Genomic DNA, 15,502 nt, shown 5'->3' on the forward strand with positions numbered 1-15,502 from the left:
AGAAGTTTCCCTACTACAGAGAGGAGACATATGGGCCTATAGGATTTCGGGTCCTTCTCGTCTCTGTCCTCGCTCTTCAGAAGAACTCGTAATGAGCCCTCCTTCCAAATCGAGGGAAAGACGCCCCACTGAAGGCACCCGTTGAATAACCTGACTATCTGACCGGGGATTGTTCTACATGCTACCTTCAAGACACTGACCTCGATTAGATCAGGTCCGGGTGCTTTATTATTTTTAAAACTTTTAACTACCTCGGCCACTTCTCGCTCCGTGAAGATGGGAGCGTCGGCCGTATTTGGCGCAACTTGCGCGTTTTCCCTAACTGTGATTTGACTATCTGTATCCTCATTCTCCCGGTCATCTGGGACGTGGACATCCAGAAGGTAGCCGGCTGTCTCTTCTACGGTGTTGGTAGAGTATTCGCCCCGCCGGAGGGTGTTGACCACCCTCTCAACTCGGAGCTTTTCAGCTTGTTGCTTGTAAACGTAGCCCCAAGCCTCCGAGTTGCCGTGCGACGTGACGAATTTTTGCCAGCTTGCGAGTTTTGCCTTCCTCACCTCCCTTCTGTAGTACCTCAAAGATACGCTGTACTCTTGGTGAAGGGTGAGGTAATTGAGCTCTCCTCGCCCTACCTGGATGGCACGTCTTAACCTATATACTGACTTTTTGATGACAGTCAGTTCTCTAGTCCACCACGGGTTGGATTTTCTAAACCTTCTCTTTCTTGGCATGGAAGACTTACAGGCCTCTTGGAGCACCACCGTAAGTTCTTGCGCCATCAATTCTACTTCCTCCGCAGACTGCAGACCGAGGACCTCGAGCCGCGACCTGGATAGGTCGCGCAGGCTCTCGGCGAATCGATCCCAATCGGCCCGACGTGTGTCGAAACGACTGGTCTCAGCCCCCCGATCATTGCCCGTTACTTTTGGCACCCTCACCCTGATGTCCACGGAGTTGTGGTCGCTGCTCGTCCAGTCCTGCCTCACTTTCCACTCGCCGATGAATTGGCTCATGGTAGGGGACGAGAGAGTGACATCTATGTAAGACGACCCTCCCGCCGTCCAGTAGGTAGGTGGTTGAGCAGCGTCGTTCAAAACCTGGAGGCCAAATGCTTGGATGAGGTCCTCGAGTTTGGCACCTCTTTCGTCAGTCCTCTGAGGGCCCCAGAGAGACGACCGCGCATTGGCATCTAACGCAACTATCATTCTCTTCCCCCTCAGTGAATGACACACCATTTCGAGGTGGCTGAGGTGTTTCTCGATCTCGTCGCTGTACTGGAAGTAGCACGACACGACGTAGAACGAAAAATTGGGGGCTTGCACTTCCGCACAAACACAATGCGTAGTACTAAGCTGCGAGACAAATAACATTTCTAAATTTGGATTACTTATGGCTACTGCCGCCCACGGACGTTGCGAGCGAACAGCCGCCACCCTAATTTGCCTACCTAGCCCATAGAATATATGGCTTGAGTTTTGCTTCTTGACGTATGGTTCCTGCAATAACAGGACGTCAAGTCGCTTTTCAGAGGCCAGTTGACGAACCTCACCTGATACTACTTGTGAACGACGCATGTTCAATTGTAGTATTCTAATTCCCGTGGACCGCGCACAAACTACCACTGGCTCCGTAGCCGTTACTAAATTTTCCGCCGAGTTTGACGAGCTAACATCGTTTAATGTATCTTCCAGGTGGGTCTGGATGGGGTCCGCGAATCTAACGCGTTTCTTTTCAATTCTTGCCTCGCGTGGCTTAACGTTACCTGACCTATTCTTTGTTCCTACAAAACTATCGCACCTTTCCAATAATACGCGGGCTGTACGGAATTTCTTTAACACGCACGCTATTCTATCACATTTTTCAACTTCAATGCGGACAGTACGAAGACTGCAAACCTGGGATTGTACCCCGCCGCGTCCAACGCGGACTCGCTCGGGCACAGCACGGTGAGGCGCTCTCGAAGAAGCGGAGGCCACCACCGAGCCCACGAGCGATCGCGCACGGAACTCAGCGGCGGGAACTCCCACCACTTCCCTAACAGCAGCCCTGTCTGGCCGGAAGCGGCTGGCCAAACGGGCACTCCTCCTCACCAGATTTAAAATTTCAAAACTCATTTTGTTCCCACGAGTGTGGTGGAAGGGATGTCCAGCGCCGTAGAGCCACCTATACGACACTAAGCCTAGCTACACCGAGGGGTCGGCAGGTACCCCGGAGCGGACCGTTAGCGACTGCGTTAACGCCTAACCAAAACACTCCCGCAGCCATTCAGACCCTGAGCACGGCACCAACACCTTGGTCTTAGAGTGAAATTCCCAATTAACACAAAACGGGGGAGTCCGCCGGTCGGACACCCCCAACCCCCGACCTGAAAAAAAAAAAAAAAAAAAAAAAAAAAAAAAAAAAAAAAAAAAAAAAAACCACCGGTTCCGTCGCCGCCGCACCAGGCCGAGGCCTAGCCCGACAACGCAGGGCCCGGTAGGTTCTACTCTGTGGCCCCTGCCCCTTCCCCCGCGCATCCGCACGAGCAGGCCCACGCCCCGGCCCCTGCCTAGGCGCAGACCCACCCCCACTTCAGAACAAGAGAAGGCGCAGCGGAGAGGGAGATAGGCCACAGGGGAAGTGGGTTATAATGTGGGTAGGGTGGAAAAGGGAGAAGTGGAGGGGAGGTAGAGACATGCACCTGTTTCCGACAGCCACTGGAGATCATGGTTTTGGGGGCCTTTTACCCTTGTCGGACATAGTGCACATCTCGCGGGTGCGTTCGTTTCCCCGCCGGAACGAAAAAAGCGTGCCCGACGGGTACTGAGCCCCCCCACCGCGACAAGGTGCACCCTTGGGGGGGAGTAGATAGGGACATTCACTGTGAGGGTGTTGAACCGCGGAAGGAACAAAACCCCTGCTACCTGAGCGTAGAAACGCTATACGCCACAATACTCTCCACTATCCAACGAAACCCCAAAAGCCGGGCGATAGAAAAATCCAGCAGCGCCTGCGGGTTCGCACGCAGGATGAGCAGTTCAGCCGTGACCGGTGCAACCACCCCTTTGCACACCCGGAGAAGCGAACAGGACACGCTACCCACCTGGCGTTGATGGACGCGCCCAGCCGCCGCCCCCTGCACCCTAGCCACGCCCACGGGGACCACGGGGAGGCCTGCTCATTCGTGTCCCGTACCTGGACACGCGCTCTGACCCTGTTGGGAAAGGAATATGAGGTTTGGATGAAACTGTTGGGAAGGATATGACAAATACGTCATTGGATATTCAGGTTGGAAATCCTACCTAATAGAATACTAATTCCTATACCTAACCATCCGGTAACGCAGTTGACCCGAGAAGCTTACGAGGCTGCGCTCCCACGCCCGAGGGCTCCGACGCACCCCGAGTGAATGGCCCAGAATCTATTTTTATTTTTATTTTTATATCGCGCGCTACACTTATTACTTTTCTCCGGCCTACTTATTGCTCGGATTGCTTAATCCATAACGACTCTCTACAGAAATCGCTGAACAGGGAAAAGGCCTCTGGAGTCTGCACCAAGAGAGGTGCTACTTCCGGCCATCTCCAACTGTCAGCCCCTACTATATCGCGCAGAGCGACTCTCTGCGCTTCGAATCTTTCGCACTCCAGAAGGAAGTGCGGTACAGTGTCTTCACCGCCGCCACAGTCACAGGCGCCGCTGTCGACGAGTCCGAGCGACGCAAGGCGTGCTCGGAAATCGCCATGACCCGTAAGCACCTGCGCGCTCCAACGGTCAGGTTGAATCCACCGCGCGCCCATCCTCCCAGAGATGTTTCTGAAAAACGAAAAAGTGGTACGGCCTTTCGTCGAAGAGCTCCACTTGGCCTGCCACATCCTCCTACCCTCTGCCTTGATGCGTTTCACCGCATCCTCATCTGTCGCTGCGACTCTAGCTTCTCCTATCACGGTGTCCCTAGCTCTTCTAATTTCATACCTAGCCCTGCCTTCCTGGAGGAGGATTTCGACAGGGGTCGCACCAGCGACAACGCACAATGATTCCCGCGACGAGGTTCTATACGCGCCTACCACCGGAATAAGCACTTTGCGCTGTATACTTTGTAGTTTCCTAATATCGCGCTCCGTACAGAGGTCTGCCCATCCCGCTGCGGCATACGCCACAGTTGGGGCGAACACTCCCCTGTAAATAGTCGAGAGCGCCCTATATTTTAGACCCCATGTAGATCTAGCTAACTTACCCAATCTCGCGAATAGTGACTCTACTTTATTTTTCAAATATTCACAATGAGACCCTACTTTCATACCTTTATCAAAATGGACACCGAGATATCTAACGGAATTTTTGAATTTAATACTTTTATCTCCTATTTTTATCGTTGGGGGTCTTCCTGCTAGGTCTACCTTTTTTGTATTCGTTTTCCGCTTCCTATCCGGGCGGTCTCCTCCCCTTCTACCAATCGGTGCTCTACATATATCTTCATTTTTCAATACTATCGCTTCTGTCTTTTTTTCCGAAATTTCCAATTTCGCGGACTTGCACCAATTTACGATCCTATCAACGATTATTTGACCCTTCAGTTCTAATTCCCTTCGCGAATTTCCTCTAATTACTGTTATTAAATCGTCCGCGTAAGCTGCATATTGTCCCGGAGCTATTTCCTCTAATTCTTTAAGAAGGCCGTCGAACATAACGTTCCAGCAGGTGGGACCGAGAACGGAGCCCTGCGGGCACCCCCTCGTTGCCTGCTTGAAAACTTTTTCGTGCCCTAATTCAATCTGCACCCTTCGATCGCTGAAGTAGCTCCGGAGCACTCCGAAAACGTTCTTGGGGCAGTTCCTATTTTTGAAGCTATCTAAGACCAGGGGCCACCAGACATTGTCGAAAGCACCCGAAATATCAAAGAGCAGGGCGACGGCATACCTCTCTTCAGAGGCAGAGACCATCCTCCGCAACTCCACGATAGCATCTTCCGTCGACTTTCCGGGCGTGAACCCGAACTGCCGGTCGGAGACCTTATCAGGCGCCATCGACGTGTCCTCCAGGCGAAGCTTAATAAGCTTTTCGAGAAGTTTCCCTACTACAGAGAGGAGACATATGGGCCTATAGGATTTCGGGTCCTTCTCGTCTCTGTCCTCGCTCTTCAGAAGAACTCGTAATGAGCCCCTCCTTCCAAATCGAGGGAAAGACGCCCCACTGAAGGCACCCGTTGAATAACCTGACTATCTGACCGGGGATTGTTCTACATGCTACCTTCAAGACACTGACCTCGATTAGATCAGGTCCGGGTGCTTTATTATTTTTAAAACTTTTAACTACCTCGGCCACTTCTCGCTCCGTGAAGATGGGAGCGTCGGCCGTATTTGGCGCAACTTGCGCGTTTTCCCTAACTGTGATTTGACTATCTGTATCCTCATTCTCCCGGTCATCTGGGACGTGGACATCCAGAAGGTAGCCGGCTGTCTCTTCTACGGTGTTGGTAGAGTATTCGCCCCGCCGGAGGGTGTTGACCACCCTCTCAACTCGGAGCTTTTCAGCTTGTTGCTTGTAAACGTAGCCCCAAGCCTCCGAGTTGCCGTGCGACGTGACGAATTTTTGCCAGCTTGCGAGTTTTGCCTTCCTCACCTCCCTTCTGTAGTACCTCAAAGATACGCTGTACTCTTGGTGAAGGGTGAGGTAATTGAGCTCTCCCTCGCCCTACCTGGATGGCACGTCTTAACCTATATACTGACTTTTTGATGACAGTCAGTTCTCTAGTCCACCACGGGTTGGATTTTCTAAACCTTCTCTTTCTTGGCATGGAAGACTTACAGGCCTCTTGGAGCACCACCGTAAGTTCTTGCGCCATCAATTCTACTTCCTCCGCAGACTGCAGACCGAGGACCTCGAGCCGCGACCTGGATAGGTCGCGCAGGCTCTCGGCGAATCGATCCCAATCGGCCCGACGTGTGTCGAAACGACTGGTCTCAGCCCCCCGATCATTGCCCGTTACTTTTGGCACCCTCACCCTGATGTCCACGGAGTTGTGGTCGCTGCTCGTCCAGTCCTGCCTCACTTTCCACTCGCCGATGAATTGGCTCATGGTAGGGGACGAGAGAGTGACATCTATGTAAGACGACCCTCCCGCCGTCCAGTAGGTAGGTGGTTGAGCAGCGTCGTTCAAAACCTGGAGGCCAAATGCTTGGATGAGGTCCTCGAGTTTGGCACCTCTTTCGTCAGTCCTCTGAGGGCCCCAGAGAGACGACCGCGCATTGGCATCTAACGCAACTATCATTCTCTTCCCCCTCAGTGAATGACACACCATTTCGAGGTGGCTGAGGTGTTTCTCGATCTCGTCGCTGTACTGGAAGTAGCACGACACGACGTAGAACGAAAAATTGGGGGCTTGCACTTCCGCACAAACACAATGCGTAGTACTAAGCTGCGAGACAAATAACATTTCTAAATTTGGATTACTTATGGCTACTGCCGCCCACGGACGTTGCGAGCGAACAGCCGCCACCCTAATTTGCCTACCTAGCCCATAGAATATATGGCTTGAGTTTTGCTTCTTGACGTATGGTTCCTGCAATAACAGGACGTCAAGTCGCTTTTCAGAGGCCAGTTGACGAACCTCACCTGATACTACTTGTGAACGACGCATGTTCAATTGTAGTATTCTAATTCCCGTGGACCGCGCACAAACTACCACTGGCTCCGTAGCCGTTACTAAATTTTCCGCCGAGTTTGACGAGCTAACATCGTTTAATGTAGTCTTCCAGGTGGGTCTGGATGGGGTCCGCGAATCTAACGCGTTTCTTTTCAATTCTTTGCCTCGCGTGGCTTAACGTTACCTGACCTATTCTTTGTTCCTACAAAACTATCGCACCTTTCCAATAATACGCGGGCTGTACGGAATTTCTTTAACACGCAGCGCTATCCTATCACATTTTTCAACTTCAATGCGGACAGTACGAAGACTGCAAACCTGGGATTGTACCCCGCCGCGTCCAACGCGGACTCGCTCGGGCACAGCACGGTGAGGCGCTCTCGAAGAAGCGGAGGCCACCACCGAGCCCACGAGCGATCGCGCACGGAACTCAGCGGCGGGAACTCCCACCACTTCCCTAACAGCAGCCCTGTCTGGCCGGAAGCGGCTGGCCAAACGGGCACTCCTCCTCACCAGATTTAAAATTTCAGAGCAACTCATTTTGTTCCCACGAGTGTGGTGGAAGGGATGTCCAGCGCCGTAGAGCCACCTATACGACACTAAGCCTAGCTACACCGAGGGGTCGGCAGGTACCCCGGAGCGGACCGTTAGCGACTGCGTTAACGCCTAACCAAAACACTCCCGCAGCCATTCAGACCCTGAGCACGGCACCAACACCTTGGTCTTAGAGTGAAATTCCCAATTAACACAAAACGGGGGAGCCCGCCGGTCGGACACCCCCAACCCCCGACCTGAAAAAAAAAAAAAAAAAAAAAAAAAAAAAAAAAAAAAAAAAAAAAAAAAAAAACCACCGGTTCCGTCGCCGCCGCACCAGGCCGAGGCCTAGCCCGACAACGCAGGGCCCGGTAGGTTCTACTCTGTGGCCCCTGCCCCTTCCCCCGCGCATCCGCACGAGCAGGCCCACGCCCCGGCCCCTGCCTAGGCGCAGACCCACCCCCACTTCAGAACAAGAGAAGGCGCAGCGGAGAGGGAGATAGGCCACAGGGGAAGTGGGTTATAATGTGGGTAGGGTGGAAAAGGGAGAAGTGGAGGGGAGGTAGAGACATGCACCTGTTTCCGACAGCCACTGGAGATCATGGTTTTGGGGGCCTTTTACCCTTGTCGGACATAGTGCACATCTCGCGGGTGCGTTCGTTTCCCCGCCGGAACGAAAAAAGCGTGCCCGACGGGTACTGAGCCCCCCCACCACGACAAGGTGCACCCTTGGGGGGGAGTAGATAGGGACAGTGGGAATCTCGTTAATCCATTCATGCGCGTCACTAATTAGATGACGAGGCATTTGGCTATTTTTTTTTTTTTTTTTTTTTTTTTTTTTTTTTTTTTTTTTAATACATTTCCCGCCAACATAAAAGGAAAAGCCAAATGCTTCGGGGAAAAGACAAAGACATACAATTAGGGGGTCCAACGACGGGTAAAACCCGAAGGAACGCACCCAACAATACAGGACGGACAAACACAGTGGACGGATACAAGGAGGTTGGGGGACGGGTTCCCCACACATTTTTCGTCCCCGCTCACCCAATGCCCTCTCTGTCCCGCTGCACTGGCCCGGTGTGAACCATGGATGTCATTTGGTTCCACCGGGTCCAGTTGGTGTGGCTGCCCTGCAACACCCTAGTAGTAATGCCCCTTAACAGTCCCCTTGTAAGCCCCATGCCCAGGAGCCAGTCAGCGGACGCAAGACACCAGATTCCCCTCCACGAGATGGTACAAGAGGAGAACCCGATGTCTGGCGGATGGACGCCGGTCTCCCGGGAGATTGCCTCACGAAGGGACGCGTTGCCCCCGTAGTAGCGCAATTTGCGTTCGTGGGCATCCCCCAAAGGAGTTGCGCCGCTGACGACTTGCGCGTCCAGCACGACGGCCCGCGAGTCACGCAGGCAAAGCAAGTCGGGCTTGCGTTTGCCCTCGGCCGTGTTGTACGCGGGTTCTTCACGCACAGTCCAGCCCGCGTTCCTCAGTCCTGCAGCCAGGACCCGGCACACTGCGTTGTGCCGAAGAACGCGGCCACCGTGGGTGCGAAAGCACCCCTGGATGACGTGCGCGGCTGTCTCGGTGGAATTACAGCCGGCACGGCATCTGGTGGCGTACAGCTCGCGCCTCACCCCCCTCGACGTACGAATACGCGTCGGAAGGGTATTGGCGCGAACATGCACGTGCTGGACAAAATCACGGCCGGGAATAGCGTGACTCCCGTGATCCACCCACCACGAGGACAGGTTGGAATCCTGACACTCCCGCAGTTCAAAGCCGTCCACCGATTGGTGGAGTCGGCGGGACCACCACCTGTCCCGCAGGTGCTTTGAGGCTAAACACACGCCGTCCCGAGTGAGCGCATGACGCGCCCACTCGCGACGGCGGATCACCCAGGTGTGTTGGGCGATTGCCTGCACCTGCGGGGCAGTCGATGATTCCAGGCTGCGAAGGCGTTGATACAGCAGACCTGGAACCGTGGTGGCCAACGCGGGAATGCCAAGCCCGCCACTCGAGACCGGTGAGTGGAAGAAGGCCGTCGGAACGTCTTTTGGAAGACGAAGCCATCTGCGAACCGCCGCGCGGGTCTGTACGTCCAGAGCTCTCAATTTGCCAAGCGTGGCCCTTCCTAAGACCAGCGAGTGGTAAAGGCGAGGGAGAAGAAAGCAGCGGACGATTTTAATCCGCTGCTGGGGCTTCAAAGGTGCTCTGCTCAGCCGGCTCAGATACAGTGAAATATCCGAGCCGACTCTCCTCGGCCCTGCCGGTCGGAAATCGACCCCCAAATACCGCCACTCGGCGGCGGTGTCCAGCTGCGGAAGCCGCGAGCCGTCGCGCAGCTGGAACTGGGGGGTCGTAATGATCTTAATTTTCTTTTCCCGACCGGAAGGAACGAGGGACAGAACAGAGCACTTTTTCCCTTGAAAAAGAAGCCCCATCTCCCTAGCCTTATCTTCAACCACTCGCAAACAGGTCTGGAGGCCCCACTTGGTGGCAGCGAATAGGAGAACATCGTCAGCATATGCTATGCTGTTAATACGATGCTCTCCAAGCTGGTATCCGACGTCGGCAGGTATGGCTTTCATGACCACGTCTATCACCAGGCAAAAGAGCACCGGCGATAGCGGGTCCCCCTGCCTGACGCCTCTGCCGATACCAGAGAGCTCGGACCTGACACCGCGCACTTCAAACCTCGTGCTGCTACGGGCGTAACTGTTCCCGATATATTCTATAAAGCCGTGAGGCAGACCCAGGCCAGCCAAGGCGCCAGTGATAGCGCCGTGGCTGACGCTATCAAAGGCCTTCGCAAAATCCAGGGAAGCGACGTGCATTTCTCGACGACGGGACCTGGCATCCATTAATAAGGATGCCAGTACGGCGACATTTTCGCCGCACCCGTCGTCGAAGCACCGCTGTCGAAGATCGACAACCCTGGACTCGCGAAGCCTCTGGGCCAAGATCTTATGAAGATGCCTCACGGCCACGGAGGTTATTGAGATCGGACGGAAATCACCCGGTCGAGAGCATTCGCCCTTTTTCGGGATGAAAACCGTCCGACTCACCAGCAAATTTGCTGGGAACCCTCCGCAATGCAGCACGATGTTGAAGAGGAGAGCCTTGATAGATGATGGCATGGCTCTCCATAGACGCACACTAATGCCGTCCAATCCGGGGGCCGAGTTGAGGGGCAAGTTGACGGCTGCCACCTCCTCGCAGGAGATCGGAGACCAGGTGCCCAGCAGCTCACGCTTCGATGAAAGTCGCGGAGCCGCTGCCACAGGCGTCGAGGCCTGCGCGACGAACGGGCCCCAGTGCGCAGCCATCCGCTGCACATCCGGGACGACGTCCGCCTCAGGGACACCGTCCAAGATCTCCTTGGCCGCGCGCGACATATGCGAGCGGAAAAGGCGCTGTACGCGCGCGTACTCCGCTCGTCGTCGCGCTTTTCTCGCCGGATTGGCGACTGTGCGTCTAGGCGGTCGCAAATGAGGAGTTGTCGGAGGATAAACGCTGGCCAACCACGGATCAACGGACTCGATACTCCGCCTGCCATCCAGTATTCCTGATCCGATTTGGACCAGGAGGTTGGAATTCCAACCCTGGATGGCCTCCACGACCGGGATGAGAGCGCGGATAGCGCCGGCAAAACTGCCGTACATCTCACCCCAGCCGGGAGAGGGTGGTGATGGCGGAGGCGAGCCCGGAGACCCGCGACTGGAGATGGCTTGAGGGGAAGCAGAAGGACTGGAGCCGCCACCGGAGAGAAACGAACTCTCTCCAGACGTGGCGGACAGATCCTCAAGGGCCGCAGCAACGAGGCGCCGGTACTCGCCGTTCCTCCGCATTCCCTTGATAGCATCAAGGGTGCGGCTTGGGATAACGGCGAGTAGGTGTTGGTTAATAAACCGGACACCCCGATGCACGGCAAGGGCCTCCTCTCTCGCCATCATGCGCTGTTCCTCGGCGCTCCATTGGCGCTTTACCCTCTCGACATTAACCTCCTCATTAAAGATGGCCTCGTGGGCTCGGCGGCGATGTAAGCCGAGCCCGGACTTAGTGCTGAACACGCGGTCACAATCTGGGCATGCGTACTGTTCGGGCAAAGGGACAGGGGCAGGGGCAGGGGCAGCAAGGGCAGCAGGGGGCAGTTGGAGCTGAGCCGCAGCGGGTGGCCGGCGGGAACGGCCTGGAGCGGGCTCAGGCAAGGGGGACGATGATGCGGCAGGACCGGCGGCCCGAGGCTGCCGCCGGAGATTATATTTATCTCTTGGAGTCGTGCCTGCCGTGTACAGACCCGAGGGGCTGGCAACCCCACGGGCCCGGGTGGTACGCACGCGTACCACCAAGCCAGAGCCCCGTCGGCCGCCGGGGCTAGCCCCGGCGTTGCCCGACTCTCACCACGAGGAGGTGGGGTTGGCACGTGGACGCTTCCGGTTGCCCGGAGGGCGCCCTTAAGAGAGTCATAGTTACTCCCGCCGTTTACCCGCGCTTGCTTGAATTTCTTCACGTTGACATTCAGAGCACTGGGCAGAAATCACATTGCGTCAACACCCGCGAGGGCCATCGCAATGCTTTGTTTTAATTAGACAGTCGGATTCCCCTAGTCCGTGCCAGTTCTGAGCTGAGCGTTGAATGGCGGCCGAAGAGGACGATCGCGACGGCTCGCGCCGCCACGGAAGCCTCGCAGCAAGGAAGATCCGCGGGAGGCCAAGGCACGGGACCGAGCTCGGATCCCGGGACCGGCGCGAGAACGCCGACCGTTCACCTCGCCCAGGCCCGGCACGTCAGCCAGACCCGCTTCCCGACCAAGCCCGACACGCCCCGCTCCTCAGAGCCAATCCTTATTCCGAAGTTACGGATCCAATTTGCCGACTTCCCTTACCTACATTAGTCTATCGACTAGAGGCTCTTTACCTTGGAGACCTGCTGCGGATATGGGTACGAACCGGCGCGACACCTCCACGTGGCCCTCTCCTGGATTTTCAAGGTCCGAGGGGAAGATCCGGACACCGCCGCAACTGCGGTGCTCTTCGCGTTCCAAACCCTATCTCCCTGCTAGAGGTTTCCAGGGAACTCGAACGCTTATACAGAAAAGAAAACTCTTCCCGGATCTCCCGACGGCGTCTCCAGGTCATTTTGGGTTACCCCGACGAACACTCTTACGAGGGCCCGAATTGTATGCGGTTCCGCTGCCGGGTTCCGGAATAGGAACCGGATTCCCTTTCGCCCGACGGGCGTGTGTCTCTCGTCACACGGTCTCTCTCTCTTTCGGTCTCGTTGTCGAGAACACCAGAGTATGTACGCCGTCATTGACATAGGATTTCTCCTAGGGCTTAGGATCGACTGACTCGTGTGCAACGGCTGTTCACACGAAACCCTTCTCCACGTCAGTCCTCCAGGGCCTCGCTGGAGTATTTGCTACTACCACCAAGATCTGCACCGACGGCGGCTCCAGGCAGGCTCACGCCCAGACCCTTCTGCGCACACCGCCGCGACCCTCCTACTCGTCAGGGCTTCGTGACGGCGCGCTTGCGCGCGGCCGCCCCACTTGCCGCTGACGGCAGAGTATAGGCTCGACGCTTCAGCGCCATCCATTTTCAGGGCTAGTTGCTTCGGCAGGTGAGTTGTTACACACTCCTTAGCGGATTCCGACTTCCATGGCCACCGTCCTGCTGTCTTAAGCAACCAACGCCTTTCATGGTGTCCCATGAGCGTCGAGTTGGGCGCCTTAACTCTGCGTTTGGTTCATCCCACAGCGCCAGTTCTGCTTACCAAAAATGGCCCACTTGGCACTCTGATCCGAGATGCTCGTGGCTTCATAATTCAAGAAAGCCAGAGATCTCACCCATTTAAAGTTTGAGAATAGGTTGAGGTCGTTTCGGCCCCAAGGCCTCTAATCATTCGCTTTACCAGATGAGACTCGCGCGCGTTCCTGGCGGAACGGCCGAGTGCCAGCTATCCTGAGGGAAACTTCGGAGGGAACCAGCTACTAGATGGTTCGATTAGTCTTTCGCCCCTATACCCAGTTCCGACGATCGATTTGCACGTCAGAATCGCTACGGACCTCCATCAGGGTTTCCCCTGACTTCGTCCTGACCAGGCATAGTTCACCATCTTTCGGGTCCCAACGTGTACGCTCTGGGTGCGCCTCTTCTCGCGATGAGAATGAGACGCCCCGGGAGTGCGGAGCCGCATCGCGACGCGGCCCATCCTCCCTCGGTCGACAACCAGGGCCGACCTTCACTTTCATTGCGCCTTTAGGTCTCGCTAGTCCCAATGACTCGCGTACATGTTAGACTCCTTGGTCCGTGTTTCAAGACGGGTCCTAAGAGTACCCAAAGCAGTAGCGTCGCCGACCGGTATATCGTTTGCAGGCCTGTCGAAGGAGTTCCGTACGACCAACAGCGGGCCAGGACCGGGGACGGCGCTAGGTCCGTAACCTCCGAGTACCGTGGCGCGCGCTTGCGACGGTCCCGACGCACACGTGAGAAGAGTGCGGCCTGATACCATGCGTGTACCGCCGGGCAGCCGGCCGGGCGACCGAGGGTTTGCCGCGTGCCGTTTTACCGGCGACGCGACAGTCACCGCACTCGGGCCGTAGACCGACACCCAGCGGGTCGCGACGTCCTACTAGGGGAGAAGTGCACGACGACGAGCGCCGGACATCGACGCACGGTAGCGTGTCCGCGGTAGGATCCGCAAGGGCTCCGCGGAGCATCGCCCACCGACGCGAAGCCAGCGCCGCTGACGATGAATCTCCCCGTTCGATCTTTTGGGTTTCTTAGGTTTACCCCTGAACGGTTTCACGTACTCTTGAACTCTCTCTTCAAAGTTCTTTTCAACTTTCCCTCACGGTACTTGTTCGCTATCGGTCTCGTGGTCGTATTTAGCCTTAGATGGAGTTTACCACCCACTTAGAGCTGCACTCTCAAGCAACCCGACTCTAAGGAGAGATCCTCCCGAGTGCGCGCACCGGTCGCTACGGGCCTGGCACCCTCTGCGGGTAAGTGGCCCCATTCAAGATGGACTTGGACGCGACGCGACACCTCGGGATCACCGGATCCTCCCAAACACCACATTTCCCTGCGGCGGAACCGCGGGATTCGGTGCTGGGCTCTTTCCTGTTCGCTCGCCGCTACTAAGGAAATCCTGGTTAGTTTCTTTTCCTCCGCTTAGTAATATGCTTAAATTCAGCGGGTAATCTCGCCTGCTCTGAGGTCGTCATATCAGAATAAAAATTCCTCTCTTCTTCCGCTGCCTTCTCGACCACTACTGCTGCTGCTGCTGCTGCTCTTACTCTCTACGCTGCGCTCTACTCGTCGCCGCAGGCGTCGTGCGTGACGGACGACGCGCGTCGAAAGAGACAGAAAAGAGAGAGAGAGAGAGAGAGAGTGTGTGTGTGTGAGAGAGACTGGGAGGAGAAAGGAGGAGGAGGTTCTCGCACGTGTAACGGGAAATCCAGACGCGATTGCACGACACGTAACATGCCGGTCCTGAGTGGCGGACTGAGAGAAAGGGCGGCGGAAGACTCCTCCGATACGTCGCGCGCTCTGCGAGATACGCAACGACGAGGAGCTCCCCCACTTTCCTTCACCTCTCTTCGTCCGCTTCGAAATCCGTGGACTCGGACACGCGGTCGGCTCGCGCGGAAACCCACCACCGAACAGATTCGTTCACGTGGCACAACGTGCCGATTTGTCCTAAACTCGGACGCCTCGACACGCCACGACGCGTTCGTGCCCCTCGGGAGGTGAAACGGAAAGGAAGACGGAATGCGCGACTTCTCTCTCGCCCCGTACGAGATGTCGGGTGCGTAACGGAGACGCACCGCGTCGACCATCCCGCAACATCGGCTGCGAAAGTCGTCGTCGTCATTCTCTCGTCTCGCACACGTTCCGAGTTACCTCCTCACTGCGGTTCTTTCAAGCCGCGGGCACGCGCACGCCTAACACGCGCTCTCTCCGTGTCATTTCAGACGACGCCCAGGGGGGCGAGACCGATTCCTCGGTGGTAACGAACGACCACACTCCGCGAGGAGAGTCTCGCGCTCGCAGCCTCGGCGAACGTCCAACGTCGCTCGTACGCGCGCGTCGTAGAGACGCGCGCGCAAGCAGTTTCGGGGTACTGAAACGACCCTCAGCCAGGCGTGGTCCGGGAATTGTATCCGTGGACCGCAATGTGCGTTCGAAATGTCGATGTTCATGTGTCCTGCAGTTCACAAGTTGACGCGCAATTAGCTGCGTTCTTCATCGACCCACGAGCCAAGTGATCCACCGTTCAGGGTAATCGTTTTAATTGCGTTCGTAGACGCTATTTCTTTGCTATGTAGTCTGCAAAAGGTTT

General features: G+C 56.0%; 1 protein-coding gene and 1 non-coding gene across 2 annotated transcripts; one reads left to right on the forward strand and one right to left on the reverse strand.

The window, feature by feature from the left end:
• Window positions 1–11,591: 11,591 nt before the first annotated feature.
• LOC137001834 (uncharacterized) lies at window positions 11,592–14,369 on the forward strand. Its single transcript, XM_067361011.1, has one exon. The coding sequence runs from the start codon at window positions 11,792–11,794 to the stop codon at window positions 12,365–12,367; it is 576 nt and encodes a 191-aa protein (XP_067217112.1). The 5' UTR covers window positions 11,592–11,791; the 3' UTR covers window positions 12,368–14,369.
• A 920-nt stretch (window positions 14,370–15,289) lies between these two features.
• On the reverse strand, window positions 15,290–15,444 carry LOC137001837 (5.8S ribosomal RNA). Its single transcript, XR_010891678.1, has one exon. It is a non-coding gene; the product is annotated as a 5.8S ribosomal RNA (ribosomal RNA).
• Window positions 15,445–15,502: the final 58 nt, after the last annotated feature.

The sequence above is a fragment of the Linepithema humile genome, unplaced genomic scaffold (genome assembly GCF_040581485.1).
Source record: "Linepithema humile isolate Giens D197 unplaced genomic scaffold, Lhum_UNIL_v1.0 unplaced_1, whole genome shotgun sequence".
Taxonomy (NCBI): Eukaryota; Metazoa; Arthropoda; class Insecta; order Hymenoptera; family Formicidae; genus Linepithema; species Linepithema humile.

Excerpts from the sequence above, each read along its gene's own strand:
- LOC137001834 (XM_067361011.1), top strand. The coding sequence starts at position 11,792 with ATGGCGGCCGAAGAGGACGATCGCGACGGCTCGCGCCGCCACGGAAGC.